General features: G+C 38.1%; 2 protein-coding genes across 2 annotated transcripts in view; both read right to left on the reverse strand.

Annotated features, from left to right (window-relative positions):
* The window catches only part of spegb (striated muscle enriched protein kinase b), a 37,950-nt gene extending 20,776 nt beyond the window's left edge, over nucleotides 1-17,174 (reverse strand). The window contains exons 1-8 of the mRNA XM_035675914.1: nucleotides 16,015-17,174; nucleotides 5,620-5,706; nucleotides 4,835-4,901; nucleotides 3,134-4,689; nucleotides 2,818-2,961; nucleotides 2,528-2,710; nucleotides 1,507-1,673; nucleotides 1,170-1,258 (exon numbers count right to left, since the gene is read on the reverse strand). Coding sequence (XP_035531807.1) covers nucleotides 1,170-1,258; nucleotides 1,507-1,673; nucleotides 2,528-2,710; nucleotides 2,818-2,961; nucleotides 3,134-4,689; nucleotides 4,835-4,901; nucleotides 5,620-5,706; nucleotides 16,015-16,432 — 2,711 coding nt within the window. The 5' untranslated portion in view covers nucleotides 16,433-17,174. The remainder of the gene's footprint in view (nucleotides 1-1,169; nucleotides 1,259-1,506; nucleotides 1,674-2,527; nucleotides 2,711-2,817; nucleotides 2,962-3,133; nucleotides 4,690-4,834; nucleotides 4,902-5,619; nucleotides 5,707-16,014) is intronic.
* A 1,359-nt stretch (nucleotides 17,175-18,533) lies between these two features.
* On the reverse strand, nucleotides 18,534-22,736 carry LOC118338638 (C-X-C chemokine receptor type 2). Its single transcript, XM_035675918.1, has 2 exons — nucleotides 21,139-22,736; nucleotides 18,534-20,364 (listed from the first exon to the last, which is right to left on the reverse strand). The coding sequence occupies exons 1-2, from the start codon at nucleotides 21,143-21,145 to the stop codon at nucleotides 19,292-19,294; spliced, it is 1,080 nt and encodes a 359-aa protein (XP_035531811.1). The 5' UTR covers nucleotides 21,146-22,736; the 3' UTR covers nucleotides 18,534-19,291.
* Between the last annotated feature and the right edge of the window lie 6 nt (nucleotides 22,737-22,742).

The following is a 22,742-nucleotide window of genomic DNA, read 5'->3' on the forward strand; positions in this document are numbered from 1 at the left end:
CTCAGAGTTTTTGAAATTTAATTTATGCAATGACCAAGCACGCCCTTTTTTTAACTACAAGCACTATTCTGGGTGGTATAAAGGAGGTGGGGGGTGGGATACATTATTATTACCAGGACTGCCAATATTATGTTTAGCACTTTCTTTTCTGCTATTGTCTCTTGAGAGTCATGACTAACTCCAATGACAGAACCTGCCAGAGTGATTCAGCCTATTCTTGTCTCCCAAACTAAAGGATAAGGCTGGCATTATTTTATGTTGTACTAACTGTCAACAAATCCCATGAAAAGACCAAAACCTACAATGTGTTAGTCCATCTGTTAATACATTTTGTCTTCCTTGCTAAGGCTGTCGCTTTTTACTGAATCTGAACTACAGTTAGATTGTATGAAAAACTGTATTTTATATGAATTCTCAATGTATAAGTGCGAGTGCTGCAGTAGAGGATGCACTGTTCATCTGACCCAGTGCATGCTCTTATCAGTAAAATAGACTAGTGCAAACGTGAAATGGAGAAAACTGGTAAGCTGTATGACACCAGACCATCACCCCACTTTCTCACACCATTGAGAGGTGTGTGAAAGTATTTTTAATTCAACACCATCGATGGCTCACTTGCATTAACAGCAGCAGGATGGTGCATGTGAGACTGACTTAAAATCAAGTACAGTTTATGTGATTTGTAAGATGAATAAGATAAATATGGAATATTGCCAGCCTTATACTTTGAAGCTTCTGTCCTAGCTAAAAACAGCAATAAAGAACCACCGGCTGATATGAGGAATTAAAGGACCTGACCTTTGCAAAGATGTGCAATCAAATCTGGTTCTTTTTTGGATTGCCTGAACACTGCATGTGAAATCCAGATTGCTGTCTAGGAGCTCATTAGTTCAGCCAGACATTTGTGTTGTCTGGGCACTGTGCAGCATTGTGGTAAATGGGGAAAGTGTGTTATTCTTCCCGTTTCCCTATTAAGACTCTTTCTGTCAGCCTAGAGATTGGGCAATAAACATTAAGCTTCCACTTCCTTTAACAGATGCAATAAAGCAGCATGCTCTAAAAAAACTACTGCAGGGATGCAAGCTTTCTCATGATGTGTGATTCAAGGTTTTTTCCATGTCCCATGCAAGCAATGAGTTTAAGTAGTTTGATGAAGTCAGGGGACCTACCAATAGAGCATGGGTTTGGGTTGTCCACTTATTCGAACAGACATGGTGACTTCCTGTCCTTCAGTGACAGCTTGATCACTCATTGTTACCTGTTTGAAATGTAATGTAAGTTAGAAGCTGAGAGATGCATTTTAAACAAGTTTTATTTGATAGATTTGTTGATGGGATGACCACGCAGACAACACGTTCATACAAGGACATCCTGTTCATGAAACATTTTCATGCAACCAACCTTTCAAAATGCAGTTGAGTAAGTGTCAATACTGAATATACAAATGTCATATAAAAAAGAAAGGCAATTAGGTATCTAATCAGGCCTAGCTCTGTACAGTCTCACCAGGAATGCAGGAGGTTTCCTGAATCGTGTGTCAATACTTCGCCTTGGTTCTGGCCCTCCAAAATCCATTCCTTCCTCCAGGGGACTGAGATACTCCTCATCAGATGTAATAGGGCTGCTGATATCCATAGGAACGCCGAGGTTTCCCTTCAGCTCCTTCACAGACTCTGTAAAAGCAATGTTAGTTTTTCTATTTACCTTCATTTTGTCTCTGTAAACTTTATTTACTGGGATGTTACTGGCAGAATGACTCAAGAGAAAACAGGAGTTCAAAGAGTTCATGTATTTAAAAAAACAAACAAATCCCCCTTAAAATAAAATTAGAATTTGAGATGTCAAATGTGATATCCAAACAATAGTGGATTCACAGTGGGTGGAGCCAGTGAGCCTCAGTAGGCAATTTATAGGTTCAGTTTCGCCTCTGAGTTGCTATGGTAACTATAAGTGAGGTTGTTCAGCTGGAATATATGGCACAGACATTTTGCTCAGAGAGATAATGACAAGGGAGAGGAGAGGGAGGGAGGAGAGAAATCAGCTGAAACACAATGCCAATGTGGGAAGAGACCACAAGATGTTTTTTTCAGATGGAGAATAAGAGCTTTTCAAATTAAAAATTATTATTAGGTACATCGACCTGTTTCTGAATCATGTAGGCTATGTTCAAATTCATCTATAGGGAAAAAATAAGTGCCTTATGCTATTAGACTGGCTATAAGAAGAATTCTGATTCCATCCAAGTTAAATGGGCAATCATATATTTCAGTGCCCATAATCTTTAATTTGGTTCAACTGCTCCAATTTATGATACGCAACTGTTGTTTTTATAGACACATAATTAAACCTGCACTATAGAGTCATTTTGACTAACTGGTAGCTCTTCAATTGCATAATAATTGTATTCCAATTAAATCATTTAAGACCAGATTTTGACTTTTGAATCAGAAATGAAAGTAAATCAACAAAAAGCAGTACTGTATATATTCAGTTAAGTTTCATCTGATATCCCAAAAGTCAAACTTACCTGCTTTAACTATAAGGGTGGCACTGCTGGATGCTCTGCCCACCTGATTAACAGCAGTTACACAATATTTTCCACCATCACTTATTCTAGCTGATTTGATGAGCAAACTATGTCGTTCACCCTCAACTTTAACTGCGTAATTTGCAAAGCCGATGATTCCAGTGTTGTCTTTCGTCCAGGTAACTTCAACAGAGAAGACAAAACAGAGCATGTATTTCGATTGCTTCAATATCAGTTCAAAATGACTATTACAAATATTTGTTGTTAAAACACAAAGTACATAATGTTACCTTCAGGAATGGGGGTGCCAGCAATGATGCATTTTAGTAGCACATCTGCACCAGCAGATGCTACAGTGTCCTTGAGGGGAAACTCAAATAAAGGGGCCTCCATTGGGTCTTCTCCAGCAGACACGTAAGAATCATCTGAAGAATCTGCACAGTTTAAAAAAAGAAAAGCCTGAAGTCATTTTTTTCCTGTGATCAAATTAGAGGAAACCCCCTCGAGTAAGGAATGAGTAATTGGTTGATTAAACAAGAAAAACAAGCTGACTGGAAGTTCACACTACTACAGAGAGCTAAATGAAAGAAGAAAAACAAATCTAACCTAACTCCGGAGACATGGGTCGAGGGCGACGTTTCTTTCCTTTAGTCTTCTGCTGTTGTCCTTCATTGGCACTAGTAGTAATCTGCTGAGGCTCACTTGTCCTCACAGGAACATCCTCTTCCATTTTTTCATCTTCAACAATGATTGCAGGGATTCTTATCTTTAGGGCTGGTTTAGATAGCTCCACTTCCATTTTCTCCTCCTGTGGACTGACCGGTGACATCCTTGAGGGTTTTAGAGGAGGTTGAGGAGGTAGATCTTGCACAATGACAGCCCTTTTTTGCACCAGTGGACTCTCAGGTCTGTTTTCAATTTTTCTTATCATTAGTTCTATTGGCGTCTTTCTCCCCGAGGTCTCATCTTTATGTGACGTTTGCACAAGAGAGTCTTGGATGTGCTGGGATTCTTGCATTCGAGATACCCTTTGTACAAGTGGACTTGGTGGCCTTCGTTCAACTTTGCGTAATGTCATCTCAGCAATATTTCTGCTTGGTGACTCTTCCCTTTGTTGATAATATAATGCTGGTGACGATGATCTCTGAATGATTTCTGTGACTGGACTGACTCTACTTAATTCTCTCACTGATCGTTGTCCTGGTAAGTCAGATAACTGCATGGACTCTGGGGTGCCTGCAACCTCTCCAAATCTACTAACTGTTACAGTTGTTGAACCAGTGCTTGCTGTCTTTTGTGGTTGGGATGTGTGCTGGTCTTGCGGTATTTGCTGTTGTTGCTGCATTGGTTGCTGACTTAGTTCCTTCTCTCTCTGTTCTTTTGCCCACTGGGCACGTTCCCTTTCTTGGAGTTTTTGAAGGACTTGTGGAGGAATAGGTTCAATTTTCCTGAGAGGCTGGCGATGCTTGCTCTTCAGAGTGAGTTGCTCAGTTGAAAATGACTTCTTCAGATGAGGTTTACCAACAAGTTTCTTAATGCGCTGGAGCTCCTCAGTGAACTTGTTCTCAATGTCCTGAACTTTTTGGGAGTAGCGAGGTTTGTCCTCCAGCGAAGCAGCTCTCTGTCTAAACATAGATCTCCGTTCAGCAGCATCCTCTTTCAAAGCCTCCCTTAGATCTTCCCTTGAACTTTCTCTAGAAATGCCCAAACGGCTTCCTCCGTCATCTGAATCTACAGATCCAGCACGATTGAACCCTGCCCAGGATCTTCCCGAGATGGAACCTTCTGGAATATCAAGGCTTCGTCTCCGCTCCTCTAAGCCACGGACCTTCTCGAAAACCTTTGAGCTTGCCCTGGTAAGCTTTGGGGATGGTCTGAGAGTAAATTCTTTCCGGGAGTACTCGCTCAGCGGAGTCTGTGGTCTGGAGTCCTGGGTGTTACTTTGGGAGACTGATTTTGGCTGCTTAATCTTTTCTTCAAACTCCCCAGGCACTGTGTCTTGGTATTCAGTTGGCACAACAGTTTTCTTCCGCAAGCTGAGAGGTGTAGTTGAACCAGAGCGACTTGGCATTGGAGAGGTGGAGGGACGTTTGACAAGTCTTGGGGATGGGGGTGGGAGGACTTGTGGGGGAGATTCTCTTGAAAAGTTGTCTGACTGGTTCCTGAAATAGAGGAATTAAAGCAAAATCTGTTGGAATCAGTAGGATAATACTAACACAGTCTGCTTAGTATTGCATTTTAGTATCAAGAGAATAGAAGAGTAGAATTTAAGTCCAATAATAAAAAAAAACAGCAGCTGTTTCTTGCCTGGTTGTGTTAGAGTGATCCTCATGTCCATGTGTTCTATTGTCATCTTCAGCACATTTGTCCATCACTGTAGAAAATATGACATATTGTACAGAAAAGCCATCAGATTATGATTATGACACAAGGGAAATGTAAAGCTGCAACAATCAATCTGTCGTAAACATTGGATCAAATGACAATTTGTAAAGGGGTCACTCATAGTGATGAACCCACAGAGAATTAACATCCATCTAAGCAGTTCAGAGCATTATAGTGAGCTCATTGTTCAGGCTTTGCAGCATGCAAACGCAGCTCTCATCAGCCTTGTTTTCAGCCAAAGCAGTTCTCTGTTTAACCCACTGTACACTCCCCAGCACAAAATGGAGAAGGACAATGTTAGTGAGTAGATGGTGAACAAAGTGAAGCAACTGGCAGTATTTCCAAAACAGAGCTAAAAGGCGCGCCAATATGACATATGTCAGGCACAAATGCTGCACCAAATAAATAGAATAGAGGGTTGCTCTGTGTCTGCTGGATGTTTACATTAGCAAGATTTTTCTAATATCTTCACAACTTTCTATGGTGAATATGTCAATGCTGTGTTTTCAGCGCATTCCGCTGCCCAAAAGTGGCCAAAAAGTGAAATAAAATCAATGAATAAGTGCAGATGAGCAACAGCTTCCTTTTCAGAATGCTTATAAATGTCTATAAATGTAAACGTCATTTGTAGTATTGATGGAAACCAGTAAAACGGAAATAAAATAAATTGTCTTTAGGAATAATTGAAAGCTGGAAACATTAGATACCTGTATGCACAGCCTGGTCCTCAACATCCCCACCATCTTCTTTGGTCTCAAATTGGTCTCCACCTTCATCCTCTGTTGTCTCGGAATCTGAAAAACAAACAAACAAACAAACAAACAAATAAAAAACAAAGTCTGATTTAACGGGACCAGTGTTTGTTAAAAGAACCACTGGTTGAGAAAAACTGTTCACCAAGAATCTGAGACAATATAAAATAATTTATAAAACTGAATATTATGCAATTTTAATCTTTTAGCACTCGTGGAAAAAACAATGTGGGAGCAGAAGAAGCAGAGATAGAGCACACTGTTACTAGTTTACTCTTTAATGATGTTTAATGAAAGGCAACAGAAATTCCCCAGTGCAAATTGATGTTGAAAGTGACACATGAATTGGGAAATAATTTAAGAACACAATTCCAGGTGCGAAAAAAGAACTACACTAATCTAAAAAAAATTACATATCCATGATTAAATCAACTTCTACTTAACTAAGACTTTGGTTTTTTTGTTGCATTGGACTATTTGATGATACAGTTGTCACCCTCAGGGTCTAATTAACACAGCTAAGCTAAATGTACTAAATTGACTGCAGCTGAACTGTTGCTGAGTCTTTATTCTTCATAATTATCTCATCAACATCTGCAAGTTCATAACATGGAAGGGAATACAACACATACATAGGAGCAAATTAAATAAAGGTGTTTCAGGCTTATTAGGAGAAAATCAACTTTTTACCATTAGCATTTTATCTCTTTTAAACCTAAAAATGTCTTCCAGCTGTATAATCTGAAGGATTTGACTATATTCCTCAGACAGAGAAAAAACTGTTTGGAGGAACTCAAAATAGAAAGCACTATTGAGTCATTGGCATCCCAACAGCTCTCATGAGGTGTTTGCTTCACAGTAGGTGGAATTACTTATAAAGACAGAGGCTGTATCTGTTCCCTTGCAGTAAAAGAACACAATAGGGTTGGTCATATTAAAGTGTTAGGTAGAGAAATACTAGAAATGCTCATATGAATTCAGTGGAAATACATTTACCGAAGGTTACACAGTAAATGTTGTTTATTTGATCTTCAGTGTAAACCAGTTATTTTTTTAAGTATTATAAGCAAAATGGGTGAACTCTGTAAGTGCTTTACATTTTGAATGAGCGTCAAGCTCATGATGTTAATCAAAGTTTCACATTCATGCAATATTCATATGATATGACTACTTCAAAATAAAAACTCCTTGGATGTTTGCAAAGCAACCTTTTTATTAAATATCAAATAAAGCAATTCGAAAATAACGTTTTACTTGTGTGTTCACATACGTACCTTGCAGTAATCAGTCCCTCCTGGACTTTTTTGAGGATTATTGTGACCTAAAATACCTGATCTCCTGGCAACTTGTCTATTTTTTGACATTTTGAAAGTGAAAATTGCGATAGTTGCGATTCTTACTTTTTTAAAATAAGTTATTAACAATCAACGGCAACTTGTTATAGTGAGAATAAAATTTAACTGTTTGGACAGGATAATGGTACACTTTGCTTTTGCGCAGGAGTGGCTGAATTTGCGAATTTGCCTTAATTGTTGCGATCGCAATATCGCAACATCCTGGAGAGACTGAATAATCATGTCTAAAAAGTAATAAAATGTTGACTGAATTAACCGCTGCTCTTATATCTAGCCATGCATTAGGATAACGTTGCATTTGTAAATTGGAGAAGATTTATAAAATGATAGTAAAAACAACATTACTTTAAAGGAAATGTTCAACCCCCCGCCTTAAAGCAAATTCCAGAAAAGGCAATTAGACATCACATAGCTTAATTTGTTTGGCTTGACAGGGGTATAATGAGTGAATGACTGCATGGGGTATTATTGTACACTATAGTCTCTCATTGGTAGTCCTGGGAGAGTGTGGTTCTTCCAAAATGAGATTTACATTGTGTTGAGTATTACCTCAATGTCTTAGTTTTGCCCTCTTTGTTGTTCATACAACGGGAAAACAAAATAGGTTTTGTCTTTCAACCTTCTTCTCGATTCTATTTTCAATTCTGCTTATTTAACATCCACACTGTAATGTTATGGTTGTTTCACAATATGTATTGTAGGCTATATATAACATTAAAAAAGCCTATAACTGTGATACAAATCTGTAGAAATCCCCCCCTTACATGAGAAACATCAGTCTGAGAAACATCAGAGTATATCAGCATTTCAGTCAAACTCTGAAAGTCTTCTGCAATTCTTTGAAGTTAGTTAAAAGCTATGACGGTGCCTTGAGCTCGGTGATTCCTTATGCTAATTTGTACTGGCCATGGTGATCATATTCCATATTGCACAACATTGGTCTAATTTTGTTTCCCTTTCAATTACAGTTGTCATTGATCATTGCGTGTGGCACTGACAGTTGAGAAGACATTGTGTGGTTGGTAAAATGCTTGTCAACATTTCACATGGAATATATTACATTGTTTTGTTCTACATACAGTAGATAGTCAGTATTGGAGGAAAATGAACGTATTACTGACAAAGACAACATGAAATAGCACTTGCCTGATTTTTTCTTTGGTCTGGATTTTTTTTTCATGGCCACTGTTGGTATCTCCTCGACAGGTATTTTTTGTCTTGGCTTACGTTCAGCAGCAGGGTATTCCCCAATATACACTGGGGGTTCCGAGCCATTACTATACGCCTAAATTAGGACATTTTCTCTAAAGACAACAGCAAGTAAACCTAATTTGGATGTTAAGAGACTGAAGTTGTTATATACTGTAAGTCTGCTACCATGCAGATAAAAGCTTCTCAATCAAATGCAAAGAAAAACGGAAAGAAGGCACTTTGGTCCATTATATAACAAGTTGCTTGTTCAGAGTCTCAGCACTTCTTCTGAGAGAATCCGTTTCTGAAAGGCATAGAGCGTAAACCTCCATCCGCAGGTGCAAATGTCTGTTGAATGCATATCATCCACTCTGAGGGAGCCCCTCTGTCCACACAATAGCCAGCGACAGTGTAAGCATCTTCCCCCGCTGTGTTCCACCCTACAGGCAGTGCACACCGATAGGCAGAAAAACCAGTGGGAGTGATCCAGCCCTCTTGAGATCAGTGTTCTACAGCATTGGTTGACATTTTTCATTTTTCCCTTCCTCCCCATGTGTCTGTGTCTTTATTCCTCAACTGGTGTAATGAGCCGATGTTGTGTTGTCGACAGAGAAGGGGAGAATCACTGCAACAGCTAAAGGGACCTCCTCACTCCTCTGCATTGCTGGAACACTGTTAGCTCTCACAGCAAATGTGTTACTGGCAGCTTAGACTGACTACACAAAGCAATCCTATTTCCAAGGGATATGATTGATTTAATTGCTGTAATAACTGCTATACTCCTAAAAGATTATACAGCTATTGTATTAGTGTACATGACAATTTTAGTTGCTGCTTTTGATGCAATAATTCTGTATAGTATTCTGTAAACGTTATCACATGGTACATTTCGAATGACTCAGTATCTAAGAATTCTTTCCCCTGAGGCAAAGGAAAAGGCATTACTGCTTATACATTTCATTTCAGTATAAATCGGTACACAGAAATAGCTGTGCTTAGAAATGACATTTCAATTCACATAGCAACACACAGTGCTGGGGACAAAATAATACCGTGAGCATGCTGAGAGTTTGTACACACAAGAAGAAAATATGTGTAAATAAACCTAGGCACTAAATTAATGCATTACGCATGAAGGCACATCAATAATAATTCATACTAAATATCTAATGGTTGCAGCCACTAATACGTATAGTTCAGAATATCTACAGAATTAATTACACGGTCTGTTGATTATGTAATCTCAGGTCATGGAGAGTGCCTTCTTGTTTCCTTGGCAGCTGCACTTTATATAGACCTTTTCTTTTTTTTTCATACATGAATTCAACATTAATTTAACAAAGGGGAAATCTATCATAAGGCTCAGTCTTTTGACAAAAATAACACAATTTTTTATAGTGTTAGCTGCAGCGTGCATTGGCACAGACTATGTGCTGGAATTATAACCTGTAGCAGCTCTCAGTGTAACTGTATAGATATTAGTGTGTGTTATATATTGGAGTGATATTTCACAACATGTTATCTCAAACACTGCTGGTGACACACAATGAATGCAGAGATTGCCAATCTATCCAGCTTTCCTTCCATGTTGTTTTATTTTTGGCTTTAATGACGTATTGATGCTTAAATGTAGCAGTATTGCACCTTTAATGTAGTATTAGCATTTGTTTTTATAGCTTCACTAATCAAAATTTGTATATTAAAAACAGATAAAATTATCACATGTAATGTGAAAGGAGCTGTTTGTTGTAATGAACCCATGGAGACTTATTAACTAACTCTGCAGTCCCTCTTTTTGGGGGGGTTTTAGTTTTGTTTTGATTTTATGACCTGCAGTTTAATTTCCCATGAAAATAACAACTTTAGAGGGTGGTAATGTGTTAACTCTATGTGTTTATCACCTTATTGTTGAGTTCCTTTACCCCCAAGTGGCCAAACAAATAAAAATAAAAAAATTATTTGTTTAATGTTACAAAATCAGCTTGTTTAACCAAACGCCTGGCCAGGGTCACCATTTTCTTTCTGCGCTCTAAACAAACTCGGTTTCCTGCTGAAAATGTTACAAAACAGCAGAACAAGTGAGCTCTGCACAAGATGTTGCCATGGTTACCCATTAAAAAAACAGTGTTCTGACCATTGAAAGTTTATGGTTCTGACTAGCGTTCAATCTGGCAAATGAAAACGCACACTTTAAAATGAACTAGAAAGTAGCATTTTAAGTTGCTGTCTTTTTTGTCTTTAATTCCTGTTTCTTTTTCTAGGTTTTTTCGGGGATTTCACACATTCACGATAACAACTTAATATTAATATTTCAGCGCTGTGTTTACAACTTGTTTTGCTGCCCCCAAGTGGCCAGAAATCAATTAATGCTGACTCAAAGATCAAGATTTTATCATCATCTTTATTGCTCTGTTGCTTTACTTTTATTTTTACATTTAAGTTACTTATTTGTGCTGTCTATTAAAACATATTTGATTTCATATTTCACAGGGGAAGATTAGTCTTTAAGTTTCTGCTAATAGAATCATTACTGGTCACCCCAGTAGGTAATTTTTGGCTATGCCCCTGCTTATCTGGCCTCCAGATTCAGTTTTATTTTTTAAGATGGCTCCTTCAGTGATGGAGTTTCATTGACAGTTTCTATTGGTTTTTTCATTTTGATATATGGACCGTCAATATAATAATATATTTATATGCTTTAATATTATTGCTCCTGTTTTTGTTTTGCATTTACTGTAGAATTTTGTTATTAGTAAGTAGCTATGGATTATGAGCATTAAAAAGTAAGAAATATTCCTCATGCTCCCCTGAAAGTAAAATACCTTATTAAATCATAGCAATTGGTATTTTGTTGCAGTCGAGGGATTTTGTGTAGGTAAGTTGGTAATTGCATGATCTGCAGTTTCCTGCAAGAAAGTTTTGATGTTGTTCACCTTTAAATATGAGGTCATGAATAATGAATAATTATTTTCAGTGTAGTTTTATCAGCACCAATAAGGCTACACATGTTTAACTTATTACAACATGACTAAAGGCCTTATCATTCATAATGGTGATGGTTACTTTTCAATTCACACTGTGCTACTGATCTATGGGAGGGTTAATAATTTAAGACCAAGACTTTAAGATTAAAGTTACTGTTATTCATGTTATGTTATTTGTGTGAACATTGGAACTAGAAATCCCTCATACACTCGAAAACCCAGATTAAAGTTACTGTGATTCTGCTACTGAAGGTCGTTCAACACCCTTCATAATTCAGGATTTCTTATCCGTTTAACAACATTAATTTGTTGGTGTACCATTAAATCTATTTATTAAAGCAACATGGCGGTGTAGGGGATTTCCACAGTGTAACTGCAGCTCCACCTGTTCACTCACATTCATGGTCCAGGAGGAAGACAACATGGTGAGGAAACTATCCAAACACCCTGGCAAGGGGCCATAGTCATGCTCAGTGGCAACATCTAAAGTTCCCAGCATTGGTTCTCTCAAAACAGTATTACTCTGCAAGCTTTAAACAATAGGTCTTTTAAAATAAAATCACTACGACTCCGTTACAGAGCTGTCATTAATAATCCATCTCTGCATCTTTCATCACTCACATGCAGCTTGTTAACATTTTTTTAGTTCATTGATTTGGTTTTATGGCCTGTGGCCTACTGTTTGGTTCACTCTCACCACTTGAACCTCCAGAAACCAGAAACACGACTCTCAATTATAGTTAATGTTGCTCTGTGTCTGCTGGATGTGTAAATAGGTAGCTGTTTGCTAACAGATTTCCCAAATCAATTCAAAAGGTGATAATAATAATATGTTCAGTGTAGTGTTTATAGCTTGTTTCCACTACCGCCAAGTAGCCAAAAAAGTTGTTAATGCTCATTTAAAGCTGCACTAATCAATACATTTGTCTATGACTATGTATAATAATACTTTTAGGCTTGTCAGTTGGAGTGACAAGCCTAAAGCCTGTAGCCTGTAGCCTGCGTTTCAGCTTCTTTCAGCCGATTGTTTTGGTTTTATGGCTGCAACATTGATTCACTCTCTGTGCTCTCATCAGCGTCTTTTCAGCTGCAGCAGGCAGCTATTTTCAGCCAGGAAGTTCTGGTAAACTCACTGTACACTACCTGCATAGCAACAAATGGCAGACTGACAAAGTTAGCAACGAGCAGGTGATTTACCTGGTAAAGTGCCAGATATTTTTCTCAGGAGTTGGTGGAGACCAAAACAGAGATAAAGAGAGGTGAGTGAAAAACACATCTCCAAGTGATTGATAATGTTGCTCTGTGTCTTCTATGGGTAAATAGTCAACTATTTACTAAGCTAATGCATTCACTAGGAAAACTTTATACGATGATAATATTTCAATGTTGTGTTTACAACTTGTTTCACTGCCCCCAAGCGGCCAAAAATCCATTATGCAGACTTAAAGATCTAGGTTACTTTTATTTTTTATATTGAAGTTACTCATTCGTGCTGTCTATCAAAACATATTTGAGTCTCTTATCTATCTTTATTTCTGTTTATACGTTAATTAATTTGTCGAATGAATGAAAAATCGACTACAAAAACAAATGCAGAACTCAAAAGAGTATAGAGATTATTCAGTAACGGTATGGATCACGAAAGATGCATGACATCGCAACATATGGCAGACATCCTTATTTACTAGATGTTCTGGATATAAAATCCTTTTCCTGATCAGTAGAGAGAGGGGGGAAAAAAGTCACACAGTGCCAGGGCTAAAATTAGCAGTGATGTCTTCCTATGTAACAGGAGAAATGTTGGCCTGCTAACATCACAAAAATCTAAGGCCTGGCACATTCCACTGTATAAATAACTAGGGAGAGTTGGTGGACCAAGGGGGCGGTACAGAGAGACATTTTCAAAGAGGGAGAGAGAGAGAGAGAGAGAGAGAGAGAGAGAAAGAGTTGGAGCAGTATCATTGAGTGATGGGACAGCTGTAGACTACGCACATGGCAAAGCAGTAGAGCTGAATCAAACTGAAGGTTAAAATGGAGAGTCAAAGGAAAACTTCTGAACCAAGATCTTGTTTTCAAACCTTGTTTAAAGGTTAAAAAAGTTTACGTATTTGTGACCAATACTGAGGAGCTAACTTTGTTTTTGACATTCAGTATCTGCATCACTTATGTTGCATAAAAATAACAGTCTATCTCTTCTAAGATCCGTGCACCACAACACAATACAAAGGATACCAGCATATGGATTACTGCTCTTATAATCCTTACTGTTAATGCTAACAAAGCTTTCATCCAGCTGAGGTAGTCAGACTGTTGTGGTGCCTGCTTACACAAAACCACTTCTTGTGCAGTGTCCTCAGTGACCTGTGTTTGCATGATTACTGCTATCATACTGTATCACAAGGATGTGGTGAAATAGCACTTTAATGAAACTTCTCTATTGTACAGTATTTCCAAACATTGTGGCTTCCCTGACGCACGGAACACATTATTGAGGTGACCGTGATACAACTTTGAAAACTGAAAACAACAAATTGATTCTGCCATAACCAAGAACCAATTTAAAGATCAAAAAGTTTTGTCGAGCCTGAAATCTATGCAAACTAATGAATCACTATTCAATGTCAGACTGGTATGATTACTGTATTTATATTGTAGGCTTCTTATGTTCATTTTCCAATCTGTTCATTCATAAAAGATACAAACAAGATACCCCTACTGATTTATATTAAGTTGAAAAACAACAGAATTCAAGAAGAAAAGCTCAGTTATGTTTTTCTATGTTCTATGTGTAGAATTTAGAGATGTTTTATTATCAGCATCTTTTTCATAAACTAGGCAGTTTTCAAGTACTCCCGTTTGATGGTGCATCTTTTATGTGGACTCCATGTGGTCCAAGCAGCCAATATTTATACAGGAAAGGAAATGTAATACACTGTGGTTTCTTGCTGCACACACTAAAAGGAGTACTTGTCATAACGCTGTCCAGTCTGCAGACATCGGCTTTATTTTAGTACCCAAATTTAAGCTCCCACAATGAAACCAGCAGGGATTGTTATGTAAGCACCCTGTCCCCTTTTCTACACCGTCAGATAATGCTATCATTTGCCAAACCTTTACTCAGAGTGAAGCGCATGCAGCAGTGATGAGTCTTGACATTTTTGTACATGCAAATGCGTGCTTACATATACTCTCTCAGCAGGAAAAGGCAGTTCTAAATTGAAGATTTCCACTACACACTCTCGCCAAGAACTGCAGAACAGTGACCAAGTACTTGAGCTCATATATGAAGGGCATATTTGCAGAGCTGGTAATGTCATTTTTCAAAGCAGCTGAGGGGGTCAAAGCACCCAGGTGAGCTGAATTTAGATCAGAACTGGATCACAAGATGCATAAAAATAGGTTTTCTTAGTCTGTCTTTTAACAGAGAAGAGCTACTTTGGTTTGACATTGAGGAATTTGACTGTAATACACTCTGAAAAGCTCACTTTGGCTGAATTTGTCAAAAGCAAGTGTAAAGAATGATTCATTTTCAGCGTTTCTGCATTCATGGTCAAAATCTAATTAACTTTCTCTTTGTATGTTAATCTGAAACTGTGATTCCCACAATTCCTTACTATTACAAAGAAAATATTGTTTTCAAATCTGGATCTCCAAGAGCATAACAGGTACAAACAATTTAGATAAAGGACTTCCAAGAGCCTGAAAGTGTCTATGTTTGCAAAAATATCCCAAAAAAACATCTCTTGGAAATGTAGTGTTGCATCTCTGCATCCTCTTTGCACAATATAAGGACAAACTTAAAATCCAAATGGATGACAATCTGAACTAAAGCTATAATCCAGTTTGTGAAGTATATATATTATCTATCACACCTAAATGACACAAGTTCCCCAAAATAGTTCTTGATGATACTGATGTCTGTGAACAGTACCAGTTTATTCCTATGATTGTTGCTTTTGTGCCTATTTTCAGCTTCTTGGGGAAACAGTTGTGGGAAAACTAAACCCAGGATTAGACATTAACACTAACCTACAATCTCTTTTCATATGTTTGGAAATATATCAATTGCAGGTAATATTTTGCAATACTTCAAAGTATTCAAATTTGCTCCTATTGTATGCTATGATATATGTAGCAAAGAAATATTTGAATGGAATTAAATATATGTATAGCCCAAATTAAACACCCATAAGAAAAGGGAAAGAGAGAGGGTTTTGGCTTTATATCTAAAAACAACGCCTGGATATCTGATTTATATTTATTTGCATTTTGTTTCCTCTCTTATCTTTCTTTTTAGAGCCATGAAACAAACAGAAAAAAGGATAATTTCATTATTTGTAGCAAATGTTTATTTTTTTTAAATAACTGAGGAAAGTTTTTAGTCATCTTTATCACTTACAGTAATGTAGTACTTAATCCAGGACATGCAACAGGAAGCTAGACAGCTAGACAGGAAGCTCACATTATGTTTTCAAGTTACTTCTTGCTAGTCAGGTGGTTGGGCCTTTTCAGATGAAAATGATTTTCTGGGTAATTTTCATGTAAGTTATTCCAGTAAATCATTCTGTAGTGAAAACCTGTTACAGTGAGCTTGACAATTAGATTACTGAACTATGTTGTGATATCAGATAGATACAATCTACGTTATTGTAAAGAAAGGAGGAACTGTTTTTTGAAATAGTTATTTTAAGTATAATATCCTATTTTCTTACAGTATTTGATTCAGACACCACATGCAATGCTAAAAAGTAAATCTAGAAAAAAACAAAAACGTCCCTTTTAGAGGACCGGACGTTTTAAATGCAATCATTAAGTTTTACCTTCACCCAGATCCAAGACAGCGAGTACAGCGCTGCTCCTTGCCTCTCCCAGGTGATTATTGGCGATGCAGGTGTAGAGGCCAGCATCACTGGGTTTGCAATCCCTAATCCAGAGCCCTCCGTACTCCTGGTTCTCCATGTTGAGGAGGTCATCATTGTGGTACCAGTACAGGGACGGCTGGGGGTCTCCAGCCACAGTTACCTTGAGACGGATGTCACAGCCTGTCCCCACTGCGGCGTTCCTCATTTTGCGTATAAAAACTGGTGGAGTTGGGGTGGGAAGACCAGGTCCTCGAGGTTCCGGGACAGCTTGCTCTGGGCTCGCTTTGGACCGCTTTGGGGGGATGATGGGGCTCGGGGGTGCCACTGCTTCGTCTGCCCCTTTTTTCAGGGTCATTTGCACCTCAGCTTTTCTCATGGTTGGACTGATTTGATATCAACTTACAATGGATTCTGTAAATGTGTATGTGGACTGTATGACTACAACACGGGCCAGGCCCTCTCTCAGTTTTCTAAACCAAATTCTACTGAGGGCATTAGAGTCTGTGAGCAGGCTTTACATATACATTACAGCTAACAAGGCTCTCACATTTTTCAATTATAGATAGTCTAACTCTTTTACTTGAAAAGCCAAATCAAAATATCTAGAAACACTTCCGCCATGGATAAATTCTCCTCAAATCACTGTGCTCTGACCTCAGTTGTTGTCCGAAGAAGAAAAATAAATTGTTGATTGCCAGGTAATTAAGCAGATAGAGTTAGCAGCCACTCTCCTGCCGAGAGGTATTTTTAGGGCAAGACCCACTGGATCATGTTGCATTAACAGCTCCCTTGACTTGTCTCTTGGAAGTGACGGCCCTGCTTTTCTCCTTCCCTTTTCCTGATCAGCCTTTTGTAACCATTTCCCAACAGAGTATGACTTCTCAAAACCTCTCCGCAGAAGGTGTGTGAATCTTGAGTAAGTTTCCTCTTTACTCCCAGCAGTCTTCAGGTCTGTTCTTGCTTGACTTCTGTTTGAATGTAAGCATCAAGTCCTGTCCAACAAGTTGCACAGTGCCCCCCCCAATCTCGTCCCATGAGCTAAACCACCCCACTCATGATCTCCCCCTACCTCTGCCAGTCAGTCCGAAGGGGGAAATGACAGTCACAGCCCAGCAAGCCTCACAATGACAGCTGCATGGTGATCCGTCTGCCCACTCACTGCTAGGCTCCCACCCCCTTGTCATTTTTAGCCAACCTGAGGTCAGTAGAACATGTGAGATGGTGCAACACTTAGCACAGAGGCAGAGGAGGGGCGAGTGGTCAGTATGGGACAGATATTTAATTTGTAGGTCAAATGTAGAGGCTGATAATTGCCTCCAGATTATGTTGAGGTGGTCAAATATCATGAAAAAGAAAATAGTATTACTGCATTAGCATTGCAAGCTGGCAGCTGCGGCCTTATAACAGATATTTTAAGTATCTTCTATATTTACTGACTAAGTTGAGGCGGTGCTGTGTAAAACACCTGAAAGACACAAAGAAAAGGATGAAAACTTAGTTAGCATTACTTATAAATCTTTATAAATGGAAATTTTTCAAGCCAACTGAAGTCAAATGATTCTTAATAGTGGAGCTCACAACAATTTAAAATATAAAACAACAGAAAATTGAACTGCAACTTATAACTTATAGCTAAATACTTTATTACTACATCCTTAATAAATGAACTAGGTGTTAGCTAAAGTTGCCAGAAACATACAAACCTGAAAGTGGACTATCTAATACTGCCACAAGCAGACAATCCAGTCAGACACCTTTAGCAAACATTAGCCTAAAGTGTTAGCAAAACTCAAAAACCAGTGAGATAAATATATTCCACATCAAATTCACATTACAGAATTAATATTATTATTATTTAGTAGTAGTAGTGGTGATGGTGGTGGTGGTCGTAGTAGTGTATAGAATATGCTTATTAGCTTATATTAATGTGTATGGATTTCCAGTAAAATACTATTTATAAAAACTGCAACTATCCATAGTAACTGGGTCTTTTTCTGGAAAGACTTTATAGAAAATACAAATAAATTGTTAATGCTATGGTTATAATGTAACATGCAACAAGCACATTCATTTAGTTGAATTAACCTGACCATGTTAGTTCTGATTTGGTTCTGTGGGAATCATTAAAGCTTTAAACCTGAATCAACTGTGGAAACAGACACGTAATGTAACTAAACTATCTAATTTAATTAAAATAATGTTCTTCTTCTGCTATAGTAGTGCCTGTTCAGCTGCACCTCCCAGACATCATTTTGTAATAAAACAGCACTTTCTTCGGTACATAGGCATACAACGTTGCCTCTCTGACCTCCAGTGATTGCTGTATTGTTTCTGCTGCAGTCATCACTTCTATTATTTCAAGCTGTAAAAAAAAAAAAAGAAAAAACCCCACTAGTTTCTAAATGGTCCCATCTTCTATCAGATGACTCAATGGTGTTATATTAACTGGAAACAGAGAGCAGTGTAAATGTTTATATAAAACTTTAATGATAATTGCAACTATACAAACACTACAAATTCTTTTCTTTAGCTAAATATACATAACATTCAAACAGTCTTACTTACAAGAATTTGAATATATTACTATAAACATTTTTAAAAAATACTGCTGCAGTTGATACAGTGCACATTGAGCTGGAAGTAAAATGCTTTTCAAATAAAATAGTTTTGGTAATTCACACATTCATACAGTACAGGTTTTACACAACAGTTTTAACTCCAGGTCCAAATCTAGCCTTTGTCCAGAGCTTTCAGTTGCATCTCAAGTTGTTCATCAGCGGATGTTTCTTCTTGATGTTGTGACATGGTTTTATTGTGAGGAAATATAGTCAAACCAAAAAAGTTGAAACTTGACAAACGTGTTTTCTGCAGTTCTCAAAACTAGGCATGTGTGAGGAAAGAAAGGGGATTTAAATGGGTAACCACAAAACATGTTTACAGCTTATTTTTAAGCAACATGACCCTGGTGTACACAGGATTGAAACCAAAAGTTACATAAGATAGAAGAAAAAACATTATAACAAAGTATTAAAACATATTTACAATATTAGCTAAATGCAAGGCATATTTAGTCAAATGTTTTTTTGTTGGTTGAGTTTTGAAAAGTCAACCAAATACAAGCTTCAATAGAAAAGTATCAAAACTAGTCATCTGTTGAGCAGAACCTAAGATCAAGCAGTAAACACAATGATATGATCAATTTAGCCGAATAGTTCAAAGTGCCTCTTCGGTATTCTCACATGAACGTGGATGTGATCTCTGATGACAGTGAAGACCTGGATCTCGTCAATGATGCTCTCTCCACGATGCCCATCTTCCTCATTATCTGCAGCAGCCTCCTTCTGAACTTCTCTCCCACAAAAGCATACAACACTGGGTTGACACAGCTGTGAAGCAGGCCCAGACTCTGGGTGGCAAACATGGCCTGATCCACCACCATCCTCGCTGGGCACTGGTACGGCACTATCTTTGACCTGAAGAATGTGTCTGTCATCACTGCAATGTGGTAGGGGGTCCAGCAGAGCAGGAAGGCGAAGACCACGAACACAATCACTCTCATGGCTCGATGCCGCTGGAGCCCTCCACGGATGTGAGAGAGGCGCTTGATGGTTACTCCATAACAGGGCAGCATGATGGCCAAGGGGATAAGGAAACCCAAAGTGTGGCGAAGAATTCTGGTGGCCAGCCGCCACAGGTCAGCACTGCTGGGATCATATTGTTCGGCACACACACTCTGCATGGAGTTTTGAGATAAGTAGGTAGAGTTGAACAGCCCCGGCAGAGACAGAAGTGCTCCAACAGCCCAGACGGCAGCACAAACCGCCCAGCTGACCCGCTGTCGGTTAGCCCTGCGCGCCTCCATAGCTCGCACAATCACCATGTAACGGTCCACGCTAATGCAAGTAAGGAAGAGGATGCTGGAGTAGAAGCTCAGCTCTTGGAGGATGGTGACAACTTTGCACATGGTGTCTCCAAACACCCAACCCATCATGACAGAGATGGCCGTGAACGGGAGAGTAAAGGCCACCAGGAGGTCGGCAACTGCCAGGTGAAGGAGGTAGAGGTCAGAGGGAGGGAGGGAGTGCGTGCTGAGGCCAATCACCAGCCCCACTACCATATTTCCAGGAATCGCCAGCAGAAAGATGAGGACGTAAAAAGCAGTGACACCAATCATCACTCCATGTGGCAAGATGAAAGGGTTGCAGGGCTGCGTTTCAGGGTTGGCGACGAACTCCGTGTAATTGTAAGTGAAGTTGAGCTCGTCGTATATAGAGCCGAAGTCTAAGACAAAAGAAGATGTGTTTGGATCTGAGGACAGCAATTAAAATACAATTTTAGTTATAAACCTGTTAACATAAGCTTAATCAAAATACTAAAGTTACTTTTTAACAGATCAGACTATATGTTAGTCAAAGTCAAAGTCAGCTTTATTGTCAGTTACTTCACAAAGGCAATCGAGAGGACGTTTGCTCACTGTGGTGAAACAGATAAAGTGAAACAGGCACAAACAGATAAGATCAAGACATTTTCTAATACTAAAAGTAAACATTCAATTTTCAGCAGCATAAAGACATTTACTAATGCTAAAAGATAAAAGAAAAGAATGGACAATAAAAAAAATATACAATAATATAAAATATACAATATACAATAAGTGCACAAAATAAAGCAGGCCAGGTCTGTATGGTGATCAGTGGTGATAATAATAGTAACTAATACATAATAGTAGCAATAGACACGTTTGTCCAGAGTTACAGGGTATACATACAAAGGCTGTCACAGCACGTCTTTACATCTACAGATGAAACTACAGAACAAACTAATGTGCCGTACAGTGTTAAAATAAATAGCATGAAACAGTAAAATGTCATTTTTATTGTTTCAAATTAAAAGAATAACCTATATTGCTTGATTTTATAGACTTTCCATCAAGATACTGAATTATAAATGTCCTTTTACATATTTAAGAGACACAGTAAAGGTTACAAATTGTTTGCTATGAATACATGCAATAATTAAATCAATTCAATCAATTTAAAAGCAAGTTTTTATGTAAGTTATTATGGGGATGCAAGTACTCACCAGTCATTGTGGTGTCTTCTTTGACAGAGGCAATGAATATGTCACAAGGACACAAAGAACAAACTATGTATGTCTCTACACCCCTCCCATCACCCTAATCATAGGTCCATTTTCCTGTTTGCCTCACACACACAGATTTGGATTTGCTCCACAATTCAAAAGTGACAGACATGATTTCATAAATCAAATTAAAAACCCAAACTTTAAAATATAGTTGGATGTATTGTTAAAGATGTCCTTTTCTCATATTTCTGTGGATGTAATACAAAACTACTTTTGTATATTAAAAGACATCATTAATTATATTATTTTTATCAGTTTAGTTGCATTTGTCACACACTATACTTCTACTTGTATTTGTAACCACACTTCTTGACATATTACTTTTTTTAAATCGATTTTTGTATTTCCAGTAATTCTTTGTCAAGGGTTTGTTGACTTTTTTACTTGTCACTGTTTGGTTATTCTTAAAACCATGGTGCTTCCCCATAAACAAACCCATGCCTCATTATCTGAATCATCTGTGTCATGAGATTTGATGTCACACTGTATGCATAATTGAAAGAGAAAGCATTAGTTCATGTAAAGTTTCTGAATTCAAAATAAACACTGGACAAATAATCAAGATATTCAAGAAATTCGAGTATATCAGAAATCTTTTAAGTCCCATTGTTACTTACATTTTGCCTGCTTCTCGAATTTTGCAACATAATCATGTGCTGTTTATTTGATGCCCTTGTTAACATATTTAAACAGACTGAACAATATCATATGCATATTTCCATAAATGTTGAAAATATTAGGTTAGTTATTTAATTTACATAACAGACCCTGCCATAGCTGATGGGGCAACGGGCAGAAACCTTTATCTGGGCCCCAACATCAGGGGAAATTTATAATACGGTAAGCCACATGATGCGACTACACTGCTGATTGACCACTGCTAAGAGGAAGTCCCAAGCTCATGACATTCATCTGTGTTGACACATGAGCGACTAGCATCACATTTCCTGCCACACTTCTCATGTGTTTCAACTTCCAGTGTCACAAGTGTTTCAGTTTTATCATAGGTGGAATTACACAAACATGTTTTGAACACATGGTTCAGATTCCCACGTGACTGCAGAGTTAAACATAAAAGACCGGGTTTTATTTCAAGTTATAAGTAGATTTACGTCGTCCTACAGCCCTGTTGCACTCTTAAATGCAATGTAGCTACAGTGACACACAGAACAATGACAGTGGCTTTGTTTCTATGCCACCCTACATAAGAGAGTTGTGCATTAGACTAAGCATGAGACTCATGAGTGACTCAGTGTGCGTCATATGTAAAATAATCTAAATTTAAGTAGCATCTCTACCCGCTCTGTGTTTGGACACACTGAAAATGAAGTGCAAGTGCATCGAAAGTGAAGCGGGGCACGTTAACATTCGGAGGTCATAAGTGCTTGGTGCAACAAAGGATATGAAGAAACAGGGTTTTGATGTAAGCAATGCATTGCTTTAAAATGGAATTAATGCAATGCATAGAATAGAAAAAAGGCTTTCGGTTTATAAAGAAAAACTGCAGTGAGAAAGGAAGTTAAATAAAAAAACAAAAAAAA

This window comes from Morone saxatilis, unplaced genomic scaffold (assembly GCF_004916995.1).
Source record: "Morone saxatilis isolate NCDOM2014 unplaced genomic scaffold, NCSU_SB_2.0 Contig5, whole genome shotgun sequence".
Lineage (NCBI taxonomy): Eukaryota > Metazoa > Chordata > Actinopteri > Moronidae > Morone > Morone saxatilis.